The sequence below is a fragment of the Pseudorca crassidens genome, chromosome 18 (assembly GCF_039906515.1).
Source record: "Pseudorca crassidens isolate mPseCra1 chromosome 18, mPseCra1.hap1, whole genome shotgun sequence".
Taxonomy (NCBI): Eukaryota; Metazoa; Chordata; class Mammalia; order Artiodactyla; family Delphinidae; genus Pseudorca; species Pseudorca crassidens.
The window spans coordinates 58,363,050-58,384,687 of record NC_090313.1 but is presented as its reverse complement, the minus strand read 5'-3'; the positions used below and the strand labels follow the sequence as shown (position 1 = coordinate 58,384,687).

The window sequence follows — 21,638 nt, the reverse complement described above, 5'->3', positions numbered from 1 at the left end:
TTATGTTTACCCATTTTCCCCACAAGACTGTGAGTTCCTCAAGGGCAAGAGCTAAATCTTTTTTGAACCGATTAATGAGCAGACCTTTCTCTGCTTTTTCTATCATGATTTATATTTGTATTCTCTCTCACCTTAAGCACAGCTGTTCAGGTTGTAGGATCATATAGTTAAATGCAACAAAGTGAAAAGAAATGAATGAAAATACTTGCTTTTTCTACCTCTTTTGCCTTTTCATACCTTGAGGTGAATTGATGTCCGTCTTTTAAATGCAGTGCCTGTTGTAGAGTTGGCCCTCATATTTACTAAAGAGGAATGAGTTTTCTTATCAAGTAGGAATAATACTCATTTTGCCTACTTCTTAGGATGGTAGCATCAGATAAAATACTTTAACTGTAAAATACTAAATTATAAGTTTTAATTTTTATTTAGGTTGTACCTGCACCGTTTAAAGAGCCAAATAGTTTACATGGTTATCGAAACAAACAGAAGCTTCCTGCCTGCTTCATTTCCCAGAAGCAATCACTTTCACCTCTTTTAGATGATGACTGTGATATTTACCTCCCAGTCTCTAACTGCTTGTGTTGCTACTAGATGTGCAACATAGCCAGGTGGTTAGGAGCATGGACCCTGGAAGTAGACTGCTTAGGTCTGATCCATCCTCTATTGTTTACTAGCTGCTTAACCTCGCTGTGCCTCAGTTTGCTCATTTTAAAAAGTGAGGAAAATAGTACCTACCTCATAGGGTTGTTATAAGAATTCAATGCATTTGCAAAGCCCTTAGAACTGTTTCTAACTCATATGCCCTATATATGTGTGTGTGTTAAATAAAATACTCCTTACTTTTTTTTTTTAAATACATTTCCTTCTTTCTTTATTTTTGGCTACATGGGGTCTTTGTTGCTGTGCGCGGGCTTTCCATAGTCGGGGTGCTCGGGCTTCTCATCGCCGTGGCTTCTCTTGTTGTGGAGCCGGGCTTTAGGCGCGCGGGCTCAGTAGTTGTGGCACACGGGCTTAGTTGCTCCGTGGCATGTGGGATCTTTCCGGACCAGGGCTCAAACCCGTGTCCCCCGCATTGGCAGGTAGATTCTTAGCCACTGCGCCACCAGGGAAGTCCATCCTTGCTTTTGTTTTTGGCTTTATTAACTTTGTGGGTAGAAAATGAAGATTAACTTTGTCATGACCTACTCAGTTGGTCCTCCTTCCTCCTGGTCCCTCCTTCTCTTAATAGTTATGATTGCATCACTATTGATTATTCAGTGTTCTTGTAAAATATGATTACTTTTCCTATCCTGTCTAATGTCCTGTACTTGCCTCCCTCCTCCCACCCCAGCCATCTAGTATGTGTGGTACACTTATATATATATATTTCTTACACTATTTAGCATTTAGAAATGTTAGCAGGTTCCCCCACCCCAAGGTTTCATCTGTCATCATCTGTTTCCTCCAAGTTGCCTTTCTCCCCATTTTTGTATGTTTTGGGCTTAACCTTTTATGATAGAGCCTTTCTTCAGATGTCTGGCAATTCTAGGTCCTCTGCTTGTACTTAAGTGTAGGAGACTAAAGAGCTGATAAGAAGTTCTCAATGTGACTTGCTGACTGTTAGCTTTACCATAGGGTGATTTGGCTGGAATTCATTGTCTCCACCCACCTGGCCCCCCCGTAATTTTCTCTGTAGTAATCACTGATTCATCATTTCATCAAATGTCCCTTGAGATGTTCAGACATATCAGGTACTGTTATCAATTTTATCTTCCTGAGGAAGTCTCTCTGATATTTCTCTGAGCTTCATTCTGGACTGATTGCCTTTTAGACTTGGTATGCAACTATTAATATTTGTGGGATTCCTTTCACTGTCTTCTGTGGTTGGATCTCCATTTTCCAGTGACTCATGTCATTATTCATTCTTGGCTCACTTGATGTTTTAAAATGGCTTTAGCTTACCCTGTTACTTGTTTGATTCTTCGGTTAGGTAAAGAATACTGGATTGGAAATTGTATTATTTTATAATTTTGCTCCATGGCTTTCTAGCTTCCACTTTGCTTTTGAGAAGTTTGAAGCCATTCAGATTCCTTATATATATTACATGTGACCTGTGTGTATGTGTTTTGTTTTTTCTTTTTTTCCCCTATACTCTTGTTTATTCTCTCTTTCCATCCCTTCTCTCTTTCTTTTAAATCTCGGAAAGCTTTTAAAATTGTATCTGTTTTTAGTGTTCTGAAATTTTATGATGATGGGTTCTTATGTGGGTTTTGTTTCATTCAGGGTGCTGAGTACTGGTGTCCCCTTTCAGTCTGGAAACATCTTTTAATTCTGAGACTTTTTCTTGAATGAGGTTGTTGATTATTTCTTTCCAATTTCTTTTTTCTTTCTCAAACTCCTTTTATTGGGATAATGGACCTTCTTGACCAGTCTTCTAATTTTCGCACATTTTCTTTCGTATTTGCCATCTCTTTTTCTTTTTGCTTTACTTCTGTTGAGTTTCCATCTATTATCATGTATTTGATTTCCAAGAGCTTTTGTCTTTGGTCCTTTTAAATAATATCTGTCCTGTTCTAGTAACAATAGTACTTTCTCTTAGCTGTCTGATCCCTGTGTGATCTGTGTCCTCCAGTTTTAGCTTTCTTAGTTTTTATTTGTTCGGTCTTTATCTTTTGTGCTGTAGCCTTTCCTTAGATGGTGGTTGTGTGTGAGAGTAGGGGAGTAAAATGCTGATTCAAAATTCTGAGAGTCTCGTTAGCTTTGCTTTATGGTCACCTGGTGGAGCATCCCTGTATATGTCTCTTCACTCAGTCAGCTTGTTTTCAGTATGTTCTCCTGCATACTTTTGTGCCTCATTTCCTCAGTCCTGGGATCTTGTGTTTTATATTCACCAGACAATATATTTTCAGTTTTTTGTTGGGGCTGGGGAGGGGCCGTTGGGATTTGTAGGGCTGGTTGCTTCTTAAACAGACTTTTAAACAATCTTCCTTATTTTAAGCACTCTCTCTCTCCCACATCCCACTTCAGATGTATGTGGTAACTGCCAATTCCTGAGTCTTTTGGGGATTTTACAGTTTAAATTGGGTTTGTTCTTGGCTTTCCCCACTGTTTGCTAAAGATTTGATTTCCTAGTGTTTGCTAAATAAGTCATTTGTCACTCAACCATCTGCTTTCCAGCTTCCAAATTTTTGTTGCTATTGTCTTTTCTACCCGTTCTCTCAGTTTTTGTGGGTTTATGGCTTTATATCTTAAGAAATTCCTTTTCTGTCATTTCAGTGGGGCTTTTAGGAAAGGAGTATAAAATAGATGTGCATTTAACATTACACATCTATTTCAGTTGTAGAATATTGCACTGTTAAATGTAAAGAATATTACTAATTTTAACAATTCATTCTCCAAGATTTGATCTGTAACTAGTACGTAAATTTTGAGTGGAATTGCTTGGCTTATATTCAGCAGAAATAATAATGGCATATAACTTGGTAGTTCAATTCACAGAAGTGATTAAGAATGTTAGGATTAGATTCAGTTAATATTTGTTGTCACATTTAACCACTCAACATCCTTGTGAATTAAGTTTTTTTCTAATTTACTGGTGAATAGACTGAAGCTTATTTAGTTTATTAGAGAAGCCAAGTAAGCTGTGTCAGGTTATATACGTAACAGTAAAGTTGTATACATAACAGTAAACAGTAGGCTTAAAAGCCATTTTTCCAATTCAAAATCTGGCACTGTTTCTACTACTCATAAAGCCAACAGAGAGGTAAGGGTGATGCCCATAAGTAATAACAGAGTGGCCGAAAACCCGAAAAAGGGCAGGCTTTATTGACTTGTGTATTAGTACAAATAATGGGATTGTCATAGAACATACCAACATTTACGTATGAGCCCTTGGTGAGAAAAAAGTGGGTAAAGTCGTAAGAGTGGTGTACCTGGAATACAGTAGACAGACATGTTAAATGAATTAATTTTAACATTTTTGGGGGAAGTTGTATGAAAATTATCTCTTCAGGAAAACCATTTTAATTTTCTAATAATTTAAATTCTGTCTTTGTAACGTTGACTTCAGAATTGCAAAACATGTAGATTTTATTTCTTATTTAGAAAGTTCAATTTAAAAATATGAAACTGCAGAGCATGCCCTGTGTGACAATATCAGAACCCTGGTTGGTTTTTGCTGTGTCACCGTGTCGTTAGGTTTTAATATCATGGTAAGAATATGCTTTAATGGCTTATTAAAATAAATTACATGAGGGAAAAAAATGATAAAGGATGTTTACATTATTTGAAAAGAATGATCTATAATGTTTTGGATTCCAGGTTGACTTTTTTCCTAGTGTCACATATATTCAAATGTCCCACTCTCCCCAACCCTTCACTTCTTCCTTACTAGTCAGCTTGACCTGAAAATCTTACTTGACCTTTCAGTCTCAATAGGTCTAGTTGATCTTTGTTTTCCTTCCTTGAAACACCCACTCTCTTTTGCTTTCAGTGATATCCTGCTTAGTTCCTTCCCACCTTTCTGGCCACTCCTTTTCATTCTCCTTCAGTTCAGCTCCTCTATCAGACTCTCAACATTGGAGTTTGTTTGGATTTGAGTCCTCTTCCCACCTACTGCCTTTTCCCTTTTCCCTAGGTGATCTGCTGTTCTGTGGTCTGTATGCTCTCAACTCCTGAATGCACATCATAGCCCACACTTCTCTTCTTAGCTCTAGACTGCTACGGTCCTCTGCCTTCCTGTTATCTCTGCTTATATTCTCACAGCCTCTCAGTCTCAACAGATCATAAGCTTAACCTCTTCATTACGTACCCTGTCAAATTTCTCTTTTAGTCGTGCTCATTTTAATAAATATTTCTTACTCTAGTTCTTCACTTAAGAAACCTGAGTCGTTCTTGATAGCTTCCTTTCCCCCACCCTCTGCATTCTGACCATTACATTCTAAATATATCTTGAATTTATCTTTTCTTTCCCCATCTGTGTTGCCACCACTCTAGTCTAAGGTAACATAGTCGGCTCTTAAAGCCCTGCAGTAGCTTCCTCACCAACTTCCTGCATACACTCTTGCCTTTCTCTGATTTTATGTCTTGTAGTCAGAGTGATGTTCTTAAAACGGAAGGCTGTTCAGGTCTCTCACTTGCCCCCAAACCCCTGAAGCCTTCCCATTTCTTGTAAGGTAATTACATTTTGCTTTTGCTCACTTCTGGCCTCACATGCCACTTTCCCCCTCCCTTTCTGTGTCCCAGCTGCTTCCTTTCGATTCCTCGGGTTGCCATCCTTTCTTGCTCTCTCCTCCAGGCTTTGGCGTGCGCTGTGTCACCTTCCCTCCATTCCTCCTTAAGCCTCACTGTCACTTTGAGTGCCTTCTGTGACATACCAACCTAAACTTAGGTTCTTTGTTAATACTGTTTAAGATCACCTTGTTCTTTTATAGTGCCAGTACAGTTTGTATTGCATAATTAGTTTTTGTTTTGGGGGATTATCTGTTTGATGATTTTAAGCTTCATGAACAGAGATGTTTGGTTTGCTACTATATATGCAAAGTATATTTCAGTGCCTTACAGTAGGTACTCAGTAAAAATCTGCTTAATGGATAACTGAAGAAAAAATTTTTTAATATTGGCATAAGTTCAGCTTCTTTTTAAAAACACTATTATGATATATTTGAAAGTTAAATAAGTTCTTTATAGATCATGTGTTATCACTATTTTCTCCTTTAATAGAGATGATTGAGAATTGATTACTTTTTTGCTGTATTTTGAGCAAAAAAGCAATGCTTAGTTGCTGCTTTTAACAAGCATTGTATGTTTATTTTGTATTTACATATGTTTATGACAGTAGAAGTTCTCCAACTTGAATAAAACAAACAAAAAACCCCACTTATTTCTAAATTAGAATGTCAGTATTCTTATCTCCTTTTGACTGGTTCAGCTGTTTAGCATAAATGATTCTCAAATATCTAAGTATTACCTTGGAAGTTCTTTGCAGTTTCAGCTGTTTAAAATATAAGCATTTAACTGGTGAAATGCCACTTGTTTGTATTAAAGGAGTTTTCTTTGTTAGACAGTGTAGTAAGCATTGAGTTAATTACTTGTTTAAAATTCCTGACTGATCTGTTTTACTTATGGTCGTTGTAGTGACAACAAGTGATTGTTACTAAACTAGTAAGTTATGGATTCTATGAAGGGAAAAGAACCATGGAAGAGATTTGGCAGTGATGAGAATTAGCAATCATTTTAATTGATTATATATGGGTATTAAATGGGAGTAAAAAGTATTAAGATATGAGGCCTTTACTTTTAAGGTTGGGGTAATTAAAAACAGAAGGGAAAATATAGAATCTGATGTTGTAGTGGGGTGATCATCAGAGGCTAGTTCTGAGAGTCTTTAAATGTTGTCATATTCTTTTCGTGGACATACCAGTGTTAAACCTTGTTTGGCTTAAAACCATATTTGTGTTGACTGGGGAGAAGATCGACTGTGGCTTGATCTTGTTAAAGAATTAACTTTAGGTCATGGTGAATGGTATTGCCTTTTCTCGTTCACTGAGCCATAGGGTAAAGGGTGCTCTTGAGCTTCATGGGGATGAAACAGATGAGATAGCATCTTATTTTCCCAGGCATCCCAGATTATTTTTGTAATATCAGGTCACTACTTAAGTTGAGGAACTCTTGACACTCTGTGTACATGCCTGAGTATTCCTTTTTTGAGTAAATTGTAGATGGATGGATTGATTATAAAATTACTCATTGTTGATAAGATTTCATTCTCTCCCAGCTCACCTAGTTATCTAATTTCTTTGGTTATTAGGGTTAGTGTATATTTATATGGTAACAAACAGCATACTGACTAGTTAGGAACATATAAACGTACAATTGAAATACTATCTAGCATTAATTTTTTGCTAACACATGGCTGTGATAAATTTCTAGTGGTGATAGTAATAAAACCTGCCTCTTGTATGATTGGGGGGGTTAAACAAAACTCTGAAATAGATTATATACTCTTGAGTCATAGCAGTCCTAAATTTTTTTTTTTTTTTTTCAGGACTTTTTTTTTTTTGGCTGTGTTGGGTCTTCGTTGTTGCTTGCAGACTTTCTCTAGTTGCAGCGAGCGGGGGCTACTCTTCATTGTCGTGCGCGGGCTTTTCATTGCGGTGGCTTCTCTTGCTGCGGAGCACGGGCTCTAGGCGTGCAGGCTTCAGTAGTTGTGGCACGCAGGTTCAGTAGTTGTGGCTCGCAGGCTCTAGAGCACAGTCTCAGTAGTTGTGGTGCACGGGCTTAGTTGCTCCGCGGCATGTGGGATCTTCCCAGACCAGAGCTTGAACCCGTGTCCCCTGCATTGGCAGGCGGATTCTTAACCACTGAGCCACCAGGGACGCCCATGTCCTAAAATGGACAGGATGCTTTTGTTCCATTTTCACAGAGGAAGAAACTGAGTCTTGGGTTCATTTATTCCGTCAGTAATTAAATATTGAGTTCCTACCATGTGTCGTATGCTGTTTTTAGCTTTTCATGGACAGACTACAACAATTTAGTAATAATAGTAGTAGTAACAGTTGTAGTAGGAGTAGTTGAAAATTATGGTACTCGTTATATGCTTGTTCTAAGCACTTTGCATATATCAACTTGTTTAATTCTCAGAACAACCTTATGAGGTGTAAGTACCATTATTATCCGCATTTTGCAGGTAAAGAAATTGAGGGATAGAATGATTAACTTATTCAAGGTCACATAGCTAGTAAGTGGGAGCTGGGATTTAAATCCAGTCAGTCTGGGTCTAGATTTTGTGCTCTTAATGACTTCTGTGCTCTGCCGTCTCTGTAGGATATGATCAAAACCAAGGTGTTCTGACTGTTGTTCCCTACACTGGAAGGCACTGGGAGCTGCAGATATTTAACTCATTATATCCTCAGATACTCTTGTTTTGATCTTGGAAGTTCGGGTAGGGACGCTTCTCTTGTTCTTGTACTCCAGAATGTAAGCTCCTTGCGAGTAAGGATGTTACCCATCTGTTTTTACCTCTGTATTTCCACTGCATGCAGTATAACCTGATTCATGGTATGTTCTGAAATACTTGTTGAATAAGTGAGTGCAGACGTGTGGCAAAAACATACCCCACAATCATCTGGGAAAGGGATATAATTATTGCCAAATACTTTGCCATCCTGTTACCATTATTGCATAGCAGTTTTGATAGGAGTAAGGTTCAGTTCTTCTCGGATATGTTACTGTACCTATTACATTAAGTTCTCTGTCTCCCCCTCACTGGCCTATCAGATGGATATATTTATTGAGTAGGTACTAGGTGTAAATCATTATATCTAGTAATGGTGTGGGCACAGATGTAATCTAACATGGTTCTTGTTCTCAAGCAGTGTATGCTGCATATACATGGGGAAATTATAAGAGCTAAATAACGCTTTTAAACAACACGAAATCAATGAATCAGAAATTTTGAGCTGGAACTCTGGATCCCATTCAACTTTTGGCTTATAGGTAGAGGAACAAGTTCAGAGAGGCTACGTGAATTCCTGACATAGTGCTACAAAACGTTTCTTAGACTGTACCTGGAACGCTAGCCTCCAAAATGACACAGGAAATTGCATTCAGAGTTCACAGATGGGATAGAATTGACCTTTGGTAGGTTAGGAAAGCAGTGTTGTTTGAACTGACTTTTCAAAAGTCTTGAGTTGAAGGAGAAAGTTTGAGGCAGGAGAGGGTTAATAAAAATGGGAGGAAATGAGGAGAACAGTCTGGGCATAATTAAGGCAACAGTTGGGCTTAATGGAGTAAGTTAAGGAGGTGAAAGGAAGTGACTGAAGATTAAATTGGGGAGTGATTTTGCCCTCAACGCTTGCTAACTAACTGATGTTCAGGGAAAATGAGTATCAGAGGAATCCGTAATCTAGATTGGAGTGGGGGTATGCTTGGAACAGGGAGGAGAAATTAGGAAATTATGTTTTTCTGTTATTTGTTAATGAATGAAAGAAAGAAATTAGGGGGAGAGTGATTTCCATTGTAAAATGATTCAGTACAGGAACGCTTTGGTTAGCAAAATTTCTCAGTTTATAAAAATACTGTATTCACCTTCCTACCTGCTCTTCGCTTGAAGCAATGTTTTGTTTCTCTTGTGTTGAAAAAGAAAAAAAATAACCTAATTTCCCAGGAAAGCTATTATTTATAGCTACGATTTTAAAGGTCTGAGGATAAGTGGTTATAACCTTCAGGTAGGATTTTTGGCAATTTAATCTTTTCATAGGGTTTATCTGTGTCTATAATCCAAAGCAGATGTGTCCCCAAAATATTTAGTAGTGAATAGAAATCCAGGTGAAGGTGAACTAAGTGTTTAGGATTGGTTCTTTACTTTAGTGATCTAGCTGCTTTCTTTTCATACTAACGAGGTTCCATTGCCAGTCTCTTCCAGGCATTGGAAAGAGGTGGAATTATTTCTTCCTATCTCCTGAGCACTCCTAGGTCTCTACCAAAAGGGAAATGGTAGAGATTTATTTAAATGAGAAAAGCATTAATGCTATCATTGACAATAAATGTGAGTAATTTGATTATTTTACTGACATTTGAAGTGCCACAAAACTTACTCTTTTATATTTTGGTGCATTGTTTCATTTTGCTCGCCATTTAAAAAATTCGAGAATATATACATGTATGTGTGGGTACACATACAAAGGAATGTAATTTTTTAAAGGGATGTTTTGAAAATGTCCTTAGATTACGGAATCTCCAGGGTATTTGAAAGGATGTAATTTATTGACTGTGTATATGCATAGCACTCTTTATATCCTTAAGGAGAGCCTACGTTGAATTTAAGAATAAGTGTATGTGTATATATACGTATACATATACATGAAAGGAAAAGCTAACAGGTAACAGATTCAATTTATATGACTCTTCTGTTTCTGGTCCTTTGTGTCAAGTTTTCTCACTCATTTATAAGTTATTGTATCTTAGAGTATTTATATCTATCTTTGTAAGCTTCTTGAAACATTTTAGGGAATGACTTGGGATAGAAAGCCAATAAATGGGAAAAGTATGGCAAGGTAGAATATGGTGTGTCATGAGAGATCTAATAAAGCAGTATTGGGAGACAGAAGGTAAAGATCACATGCTTTTGAGGAGGTGACATTTGAGAGAAGTTTGATAGCCATGGGGATTAGTAAGTCACTTCAGTGGAGAAAACATACCAAAAAGGTTCAAGGTACGAGGAGTATTTATAGAAGAGAACACAGGACATAGTCTAAGTTGGTAAGAGATAGTGTCTGTATACAGGAATGTAGAAGGCAAGGCTAACTTTGAAAAGCCTTAATTAAAGGCAGGATTGCGAAGTTTGGACTTAATTGGACTTGGAATGGAGAACGCTTCTTGTTTTTGTAGAGTGGCCTGATCCGTGCTGTGTTTTAGGAAAGTGCTGACCCTACTTTGGATGTCTAGTTGCTCCCTTCCTTAATGGGGTGTGAGAAGTTCAGTGATTCCTTTTCTGTCACTGGTGGAAATAGAGGCACATTTTCTTTGTGGTTGTAATCTGAGGTAATGGTTCGAACCAGTGACCCTGGCCTCATTAAGAAAGCTAAGAAGGTAAGGACGCAGTCCACACATGGTAACACTCCGCTTATCCAGAGTGGATAACCTAATCCTTTAGACACAGCTCTGGCTTCCAAAACTGCTTGAAATTGCCTTCACAAAGTAAAGCTATGTTTTGTTTTGTTTTTTTCCCTTACTGTTTTTGCATAGCATTTCTGGTCCTTTTTAGACTTTTTTTTCAAGTCTTATATTTTACTAGCTTTATCGTTTTAAAGCAGATGAGGGGAGGAGAAGGGAAAAAAAAGGGGATTCTGAGGCATGTAAGGTGACATTGGGAAAGTAGCAGTTTATAGCCTGACAGCAAGGTAGGAGTTAGAAATTTTAAGAAAACCCCAAAGAAATTTGATATGGTATTGAATGTTCACCAGTTGAAAGATTATGTTTTGTATATTATTTTAAGGAAGCATGAACACAAATGCATTCCCAATGGTGTTAACTACTGAGCTATGGATAAGTATAAAGAGACAGTATTTATTTTTAGTTGTCTGCCTCCATTGTATCATTTAACCATCAACAAATTAATATGCTGCTCCATGTTGCTTTTTTCCTATTCTAAAGTAAGGGCAAGTGTTTCATGTTTTCCTAGCTTTCAGGCTGGTAAGATTATTCTGTAAGAAATTCATAATGTCTTATAAATAAATGTTAGACCTTTACAGATAGAAATTAGAGAGAATATTTCCAGTAGTAAAATTAAAAGTCCCTAATAGATGCTAAGATTGAAGTAATTATTATTAATGATTTGTAGTTTTAGTGAAATTACTGATGAATAAGTGACATACAGTTACCTGTTCTGTATGAGGTATTGTATAGATACCTACTTATTAGTTATTTTGCTATAATATTATCCCCCCTGAGTTTTTCCTTTGAAATATCTTTATTACCTTTTTCAACACAGTAAATCAAATAATTGTATCTAGGAAAGCTGATTTCTCATTGCAGATGTTTTTAATCTCTTTTTTTAGAAATGGATAACCCAAACCACTTACTTTCTTTCATAAGGAAGTTTTTGTTTATGCTTAATATAGTTCTGTTTGCTTGGTTGTGACCTTTTAGACAGTTTTGTTTTGGTATTTTCAACAATGACAAGGATTCTCTTTCTATTGAGGGACATACTCTCATGTTTTAAAAATTACTTTTGAAAGATGGTATTCAGTGAAACTTATATTAGCCAATTTATATTGGAAGAAATGCTGCTTTGTAGTTACCGTTTTTGCTTGGTTTTTGTTTCTTCAAGTGTATTGTTCTGGGTGAGCGTGGTGAGGCGAATTGAGTGAATGCCTGGTTTTGGCTATAGTGCTGTCCACTGGTCATGTGCTAATGAGCCATCACATGTCTGGGTCGTTCCTTCTCTTCCTGTTTTAAAAGGCTTGATCACTGTACAGTTTGTCTTAACTTCTCTTTCAGAGTCAAGCATGGTGCCGTGTCTTGTCTTTGGTGGAGGTTCCATAATATCACAGAATTTTGAAATAAGGGATTGGACTGATTCCTAAGCTGTTCTTTATCTTCATTGTGTTATTCTCCTCTTTGGGGATCTACCAAACATTATTTGCCAGTTATTCTCTGATATGACATCAGGATTTATATGTTTGCACACTGGGTATATTTTATTATGAGGAATTTTACCTATTTTGAGGTTCTGGGGAAGAAGGGTGGATCCAGAATGAGGAGGGTAGGGTAAGTCCAAACTAGGTATTGTAACTAGTTTTCTGCCTCCATTCTTGAATCCCATAATAATAAACCACGAAACTGCACCCCAATCCTTTTAGGAACAAGTGTATTTAATGCTTATTGAAGGTAAATAATATTTGGATTAGCAACCTCTTTAACTCTTCTTTTTTGTAAATTTGTATAAAATTGATGATAAATTCATTGGGAGCCTGAGGATTATACGACAGATGATTCTAAGATTTCTTTCAGTGTATTACTGGCTGATATATTACCGTGGGTGAAATATTGTCAAGTAGCTTGGTCACGTAACTACTAAGTGATGGAGCTAGTATTCTACTAGGTGATTTGATTCCAAAACTTGTACCACTCGGCTCTCTGTATCCGTGGGTTCTGCGTCCATGGATTCAACCATTCTCTGGTCGGTTGAATCTGAGGATGCGGAATCCACAGATGGGAAGGGCCAGTAGTATTGATACTGCTGTGGATTTGGTATCCACAGGTGGTCCTGGAACCGATTTCCCCGTGGATACCGAGCAGTGACTGTGTTCTGAAGCATTTTGGAGGTTGCCATGGCCCACTGATAAGCAGCAAGAGGTGACAGTGGACAACTGTAGACAACAGCCCTTAGCCTGCGAGCATGGAGCCATTTGGCCTTAGACACTTCTCGTTGGTTCCTCACTGTGGTGCAGCGGCTTGGTGCTCCCGTTGATGATCCTCGCAATCTGAATTTAGTTATTTTTTTCTCGATACGTTTTCTATTCAAAATGATTAAACTTTCCAAGTTTTTGCTGAAGAATAAACTTTTAATTTGGGAAATCTGCTTAAGTGGCATCAATTTCTGAATAATAAATTGATATAGAGATAAAGTTTTATGACATGAACATTTCAATAAATCAGACTGGTAGCCTTCCATTGGTCTCAGTGAGCTTTAAGTGTTACAAGCTGTTGATATTTAGGTTATTTTTTTTGTTTCATGTGATCAAATTACATTACAGTACTTTTTAAAGTAGAAAACTCACTTTAATCACTTCAATCATAATAGCACATTGTGACTCAGATCTTTAATTCTGTACAGTTACAGCTTAGATTCACATCACATGCTTATTATTGGAACAAGAAAATGCTAATTTACATGAAGGTTTTTATATTAAGTTGAAAAACAGGATTTATCTAGTCTTTTCGCTCGTTAACCTAGAAGGGGAAGTGTATTTTTTTTTAAATCTAAGACAATTGTATTACGTATTAATTCAAAGTTTTTATAAAGCTACTTTCCTTAATTTCTATTATATTTTTCCTGATTTACAAACATTGGAACTATAGAAAGAAGCAATTGGAATTTTTTTTGAATTGTAGTTAACAGTAAAGATTTATCTTAAAGGATATAGTAGTTTAATTAATCCTTTAATAGTAATGTAGTATAAATCTTACTCACATGTTCCATAATTTTACTTTCCAGTAAGATGAAATAGCGAAAAGCTGCTGAAAGTTAGTAGTTTTCACATCTTGTACAGTTGATTGCATTTCTAGACATTTTACTTATTGACATGCTTTCAACAGCCTAAAAAAAATCTGCCACTCTTCCCAATCCATGAGGCGGTCACATTGAAGAGAGAGTGTTTTAAAGTGAGGTTACCATTGTGAAATGGATAGGCAAACTAACAGACTCACTTTGGGATTTCTCTTTATGTAAAGGTTTAGTTATGTTTCCAGTTATATTTCAGATTCTTAGCCCATGAGGATCTACCAGTAGCTTCAGTTAGCTTTTTAAGAAATCGATCCAATATGCAAAAGCAAAAACAAGTAGACACATTGGCCTAACAAAAACCTAGTTGTGCTATATTTGGGCTTATGAATATGTGACCTAAATGCCATTGATACCAATGGTCTGAGTTAGAGGCTCAAAACATGAATAGGGGAGAAAAAAACAGAGAAATAGAAAGGTAGTAGAAGACCATTAAAGGGGATGGTAGGGAAGGAGGAGGATCTGGTGATAGTCATAATTTATTAAACAGTTTTGTTGCCTCCATCTGTAAATCTAGCTATATAAAGCATTTTAGAAAAATTACCTAAACTAGTTAAGCCATTGTCTGTTAGCCCAGGAGACTTTTTACATTTACAGTATTTCTGTTCTTTTTTGGTATTGTGTTGGTTTATTTATTTAAGAAATATTTATTAAATGCTTGTTATGTATGTTAACACTGAGCAAAGGTACTAAGGATGCAAAGAAAAAAAAGTCATGATTTTGGTTTTAAAGAGTTTTATCTAGTACCCTGAAGAAATATCCTAAGATCTTGATATATCTTCCGAATTATCCCAAGTTATATTATGCTTAGTTCTGTGTGTGATGTGCATGACAGCTTTTTTATTCACACAAGTTGATTAATCTAGGCTGTAGACTAATGAGCATAGAGCATAATGAGGTAGCGTTTAATGAGCATTAGCCTTGGCATCAGATGTGGCGTCTGATCTTGTTTATGCTACCTCTTCATTGTATGACCTTTGTAAATGTACGTGTAAGCCCAGTTTCCTTACCTGTTAAATGGGAGTAATAGCTATCCTTACACTGTTGTTGGGAGGATTAAAAGAGATGAAGTAAGTAATGCACCTGGCTCAGTTCTTAGTTTTGTAAATGGTGGCTGCTCTTATTGTGCCGGATAAGAATGATTCCATTCCTTTCTTACCCACTGTAAATTAAAACTAAAAGCTTGTCTACATATTGAGAGACTGTCTCCCTACTATAGCCTTCGAGACAAGTGATTCTGCGCCTTTGTGACATTTTTGGTTGTAGCCTGTCTCACCTTGGGCTCCATAAGAGAATTAATGCCTACAGGAAAAGAGTGACTACTTTCTCATTTCTCTTAAGAATAATGTGTATAGTATCACCATTCCAGATGCATAAGGTGAGTAGTGAATGTATTACATATAATGGAAGCGTAGTGAATGTATTACATATAATGGAAGCATCAGGGATTAATTCTTTTGCTGAATCCCAGGATGCTAGTACTATATCTGACTATTGGAGAAGTGCTTCAAACTTCTGAAAGTTACGGAAATAAAAGTTGTTACAAAGCACACTTTCCTCTTTCTTAATGGGGGCAGGGAATATGTAGAAGGAATGTAGTGTCATGTAGCAGTTTGTTGATACTCCAGAATACAACCATTTCCCTAATCAAATGATTCTGAAACTCTTTCATTGTAAAGATTGTTTTAGACAGGCATAATGCCCTGAAGACCATCTGTTCCATGCTCGGTCCCATATGGGACTGAACACTTACATCCTTAGAATGAATGGAGTTAATCAGTTTATTTTAAATAAGATAATGAGTCAGTACCTGTTTTTTAAGTTTCAAAGATTCATTGAACTGGATTTTGAAATCTAGTTTAAAAGTTTCAAAACTAGTGTTTTGGGAATACTAGTTCTTCAAGTAAAAAAAAAAAAAGTTCTAGAGCCCAAGAATTTGGGGGAATGCTTTTTGACTTACACATCTTAGAGATGGACATTGCATTTTAGTTTATTGAAGATTGAGAAATTCTGCAGAAGGCAGACAGTTTTACTTATTGACTCCAACTCCTTTGAACATACAGCACCTGTTAATGTCCTATAGACCCGGTGTGTTTTGGAATACACTTCGGGAAATATTGATCTTCATTTTATATGTGAGAATATTCTGGGTCATATAGCTAAGTGATGGCAGGCCTCAACTGGATCCCATCTCTACATTTATTATTCTACGTGAACAGTTCTTTTTCTGCTATACCACCCTCTTTTCTGTAAGTATTTGATTTATTTTAGAAATAAAAATATAATTGTCATGTGAAAGTATATACCAAGTATATACCATCTGGCAGAAGTTTAAGAACATATTTTGAGAAGTATAGCACTGACATATTTGCAGCCTCATTTAATTGGCCCTGTCATTGTGAATGGTTTGCAGATCTTAGGGATGGCCTTCATACGAGTTTACTATATTCCTGGGGGAAATCTAGTTAACTCCATAAACATTCAAAGATAGGGAAGCTAATCAGAATTGGTTCTATGCTTTCATTAGTAAAATATAGAAATTTTACTAACTTTGTTTTTCTTATGCTTTAGAGTTAAAGCTTGACATTGCTAACAAAGGAGCCAATTAAACAGTCTCATCTCCCATTTATCCATTTCCCACGTTACACTTATTTGAGCAATGGAATAAGAAAGGAGTACCAAAAGGGATGTCAAATTCTGAGAAAAATTGAAGTCTTCTGGGAACTAAAAGGATTTATCAAAGGAGTGAAAAGAATGGGTATTGGAGATGTTCCTGAAGATGTATTAGTAGATTAAGGTCTTTTTGGCTCTTTTGGGAATGTCTTTGAAGATAGACCACCATAAAACTGCAGGAAGTCAGAACTTTCAGAGTATTAATACTAGCTGCATTCGGCAGTATCAGAGATTTGATTCAAGTTTTGAAGGAAGAACGGAAAAAGGTTTTTTTCCTACTCAGAAATACTGTAATCTGGTATTCTGAGTAAAATTTAAAGGAGTGCCTTATTAAAACATGTGAAGGAATATACATGAATTTCATTTCTTCGAGGAGGTATGTCCACATTTGTCGTTTTCTCACTTGCTGAACTGAAAACTTGAGTTCTGGTAGCAGTGGCACTTTCAAGGCCTTAACCCAAGATCTGTGATGGCTTTGCAAAGTTGTGTTGATAGCCCATACAGTGTTAACTAAACTTCATGTATCTGTTTTATATCAAATCATATTTCTTAAATTGTTGATTATTGATGGTGGTGATATTCTTTTCCCTTCGTACCTTTTCACCATATTCTTTTTGGCAGTATTTTCCTTTTCAAGACCTGGATTGTGACTGTAAATCTTACTTACAAAATGTTTGGAAAGTAGAATCGGCTGTGAAAGCTGTGAATGGTTGGTAAAATACCAGGATTAAAGGTTTGTTCCAGGATTTAAATTTAGTGTATAGCATATCAGGTTAGGCATTTTTTATTTTTCTGGTTTGTAGTTTCATTACTGTGTAGATATTAACTACCTGATGAGTATTTGACAAACACAGGCTTTCTTAGTTTCTGATGGTTTACTGACCTGGGCCCTGAAGTTCAGGATGCCCTCTCTCTAAGACTTATGGATGTGTTGGCCTTATGACTTTCTTTTTGTCACTGCAGGCTCAATGGCCAGACAAGTTATATAACTTAGAATAGGGTAGATTAAAGGTGTTATTTGTAATTAGATATTTGTCCTGTCTTTTCAAAAGCCTACCCCATTTTATTGATAAAGAATTTGAAAGCATCCTGTTCTTGTATAAAGTGCTGAGTGCTTCTGATACCATACTTCCATTGAGATGAGTGTATTTATATTGATTTTTATTAGACTCAGGTTGGGACGAGGAAGGGAGTGACCTTCCTTTGATTTTGTCTTTGTGTACAGAAGAATTTGAGTAGATATAGTGAAAGCTATCTGTAAATAATATTTAAAATATATTAAAATTGAGGACAACTACAACGTCCATACTGGATATTATACACTCAGTGACAAACTAAAGACTGTTCTCGGGGCAGCAGAATTGAGCTCTGAATTAGTAGAGAATAAAATGCAATTTGTTATTGCTAGATCATTATTCTAATCATGCTTGTAACAGAAATGATGACTTAAATTATAGAATTTTATATAATTTTTGAAGTACATTAAGGTAATTGAACTCATTAAACTCTTTGAGATTTTTATACATTTAAGAGAGTATCCTATATATTTATTTGTTAGGCAGGTCAATAGATATGTGACATATAAACTAGAAATTAAAATTCTGCATTTTGCTTTTTTGTAGATACTTTAAAGATGAGAGGAATTTTGGATTACCTTTTCAACAAAGTTTTAGATACAGGTCTTTCAGTTTCAGTAGAAACATCTGTTGTTCCTAGATATTTATGTTGTTGATACTGAGTTTTGCTGTATTTTATTTCTAACTCTTATTGCCTTGTCCAACTTTCCTGGGTTGATAGAAATGGCAAAGCAAATAACTGCCAACTGATCTATGTTTAAATGAAATAGAAGGAGAGAATTTCAGAATTCTACTTAAAACATTTAATCTAGCATTTTATCATATACTAAGTATTTTGAAAGAAAATAATTGTTAATCAAAATAATATGATTTGGAAAAGTATAAAATTAATGAAAACTGAGGATCTTGGAGACAAACTGGTTTTTCAGTTTCCTGCTCTACAGCCTACTAGGTGTGTGATCTTAGCCGAGTTACTTTACTACTTTGTGCCTTAGTTTCCTTATCGGTAAAACTGTGATGATTGTACTGTATATGTCATTGAGTTATTGTGAGGATCGAATGAAGCAATATATATATATATAATGCATAATATATTGCTGTATACTAAGCTCTCAATAAATGTTAACAAAATTAAACAGAAGTTTATGTATGAATATTGTAACTGATTTTATAAGTGAAGGTATATTATTTGGGAGTTTTATAATTTGACTTAGCAAAAATATGTTAGAGGGATATTTATGGTGCTATACATTGTTTCTTATGGAAGTTTTTAGGGAAAATGAGCAGAAAATTTTATTCCATTTTTATTATGCGGGAATAAAAATTCATACATGGTAATTTTTTTTTATTGGAGTATAGTTGCTTTACAGTGGTGTGTTAGTTTCTGCTGTACAGCGGTGTGAATCAGCTATATGTACACATCTATCCCCTCCCTGTTGGACCTCCGACCCCTCCCAACCCCGCCAGTCCCCCCCATCTAGGTCACCACGGAGCATTGAGCTGAGCTCCCTGTGCTATACAGCAGGTTCCCACTAGCTAGCTATTTTGCACATAGTAGTGTGTATACATACATGGTAATTTAAATTTGAAGACTTTTTAAGCTACTTCCTCTATTATATGTTTGCTTTAGTCTAAAGTTAATTTCCACTCTAGTTTAACATAAACATAATTCATTTTTCTCTTTGTAGGAGAGAAGATATTTTTTGATCTCTCATACTTTCTTCTGAATCAAAGTTCTCTGTATAGAGAACTATTTATCAAAGAAATTAAAAAGCATAAGCAAGGGCTTCCCTGGTGGCGCAGTGGTTGAGAGTCCGCCTGCCGATGCAGGGGACACGGGTTCGTGCCTCGGTCCGGGAAGATCCCACATGCCGTGGAGCGGCTGGGCCCGTGAGCCATGGCCGCTGAGCCTGCGCGTCCGGAGCCTGTGCTCCGCAACAGGAGAGGCCACAACAGTGAGAGGCCCGCGTACCGCAAAAACAAAAGCATAAGCAAGACTGTCACCATCTGATTACTTTTCTGATGTTAGTACAGAACATAATGCTGTCATTTCCACTAGAATTAGTTTTTAAAGAAAGATCGGAGTGAACTTTCTATCAGTAAAAATTGTAGATTTATATTTCTTCTCAGTGAACATTCCATAGGTATGTCACATATTCAGAACCTTTTGTTTTATATTTTTAACTTTATTTTCAAATAAATTTAGACTTAACAAAATGTTGTGAAAATAGTACATAGAGTCCCCGTATACCTTCACCCAGCTTTTCCTAACATTCATAGAAGAAATATAGAAATCAGGAGTTAACATTAATACTAACCAATCTGTAAGCTTATTTGCATTTTGACCATTGTCCATTAAATCACCTTTTTTTGGTCCAGGATCCTATCTAGAATTTTACAGTGTACTTAATTGTCATGTCTCTTTAGTCTCCTTCAATCTGGGCTAGTTCTTCATTCTCTTTGCCTTTTGTAACCTTGACAATTTTGAAGAGTACTAGCTAGTTTGAATATTACTGAACTTGTGTGTCTGATGTTCTCTCTTGGTCAGATTGAGAATTATATATTTTTGGAAAAGATTCCACTGAAATGATGTTATGTCTGTGTCAGTACATTATATCAGGAGTTACATGATATCGATTTGTCCCATTACTGGTGGCGATAAAAGATGATTTGGTTAAGGAGGTGACTGCCAGGTGTCTACACTGTTGATTTACTCTTTTTCCCTTTGTAAATGATAAGTGTCTTTGGGGAGATATTTTAAGACTATGTAAATACTGTTTCTCAAAATACTTCCACTAATTTTAACATAAAATTATGTTCACTAAGGTTTTCTTTGTTTCAAAGAACAGAGCCTTTTTCATTCAAAGGAGGCAGTGGTCAATTTAAATGTTTCTGTGTTTAGTCATCTTGACCCTGAAGTTGCCTTTTTAAAGGCAACTTGATTCTGAATTTTTTTATAGTCGATATATATTTTTATGATTGCCTTTTATCTTTTATTCTATAGAGCATTAACTACTCTAAAAATGTATTGTGCATTTTCTTTTTTTTACCTGTTTTACTTCCTCATCTATAGTCAGTGGAACATGAGGACATAATTGGATTAGCTATTTTTTTTTTTTTGCGGTATGCGGGCCTCTCACTGTTGTGGCCTCTCCCGTTGCGGAGCACAGGCTCCGGACGCGCAGGCTCAGCGGCCATGGCTCACGGGCCCAGCCGCTCCGCGGCGTGTGGGATCTTCCCGGACCGGGGCACGAACCCGTGTCCCCTGCATCGGCAGGCAGACTCTCAACCACTGTGCCACCAGGGAAGCCCAGGATTTGCTATTTTTTTCTTTTCTATCTTTGAACAAACACTTGACATTTAAACCTAGTGGAGTAACTTGAATCCCAATAACATTTCGGGATAGTATCTTTTCCAAAAGGATGAAGAGAAAATATATTGGTGAATCTTGGAATTTGGTTAGATATTGATTTCTTAAAACAATCTAATAGGGTTTTTCACTTTCATTACAACTTTCTTCTCTGTTAGGTAATTGCTTTCCATGCTGTGCATTCCTTAAAGTTCCAGGCTTTCTTCCTTATTTTAGTGTTTATAAGGTGTATCCCGTTTGACAATATATACAAGGTTCTGGTTTAGATAGAACCTTTTCCTCCAGAGTCAGTACAATACCGTGGCTAACTAATTCTGAGCAAGCTGGGCTTTGTTTGTCTTTCTGCTTTTTGACAAGATCTCTCACTTTTTAAAATTGAATGTTCTGCCAATATCCGGTTTGGTTTTTTGTTTTTTACTAATTTTAGGTCTGGAAAAGAACATTAGAAAATCTATAACGGGTGTTGTAATTTAGCTAAAATTTGTGTCACCTCAGGATAATACCTTTGACGTTTCTGCTGATCATATTTAGAAATTAATCCTAGAAGCTGATGAGCCCCAAAAGAGAATCCATGGAACTAATACACTTTCAATAGTTTTTATTTCCTTTAGGATAAGAAAGTTTAACTTTAGATACCAGCCACTTGACAAAATTCTGCTTACTTTTTGTTTCTTGATCGGTAGACTTCGTTCATTTGTAAAACGTTTACTGAATTTATTTAATTCGGTGTATAGTCTAGGGGCTGGAGGTGCAA

The 21,638-nt window shown here is 36.4% G+C and overlaps 1 protein-coding gene across 5 annotated transcripts in view; it reads left to right on the top strand.

Moving 5' to 3' along the window:
* The window catches only part of TSC22D1 (TSC22 domain family member 1), a 135,216-nt gene that overhangs the window by 5,848 nt on the left and 107,730 nt on the right, over positions 1–21,638 (top strand). The window contains exon 2 of one of the 5 annotated variants that reach the window (XM_067713231.1): positions 12,743–18,871. The exons of the other annotated variants lie outside the window; for them this stretch is intronic. Coding sequence (XP_067569332.1) covers positions 12,743–12,794 — 52 coding nt within the window. The 3' untranslated portion in view covers positions 12,795–18,871. Of the gene's footprint in view, positions 1–12,742; positions 18,872–21,638 lie in introns of those variants that run through there. 5 annotated transcript variants of the gene reach the window in all.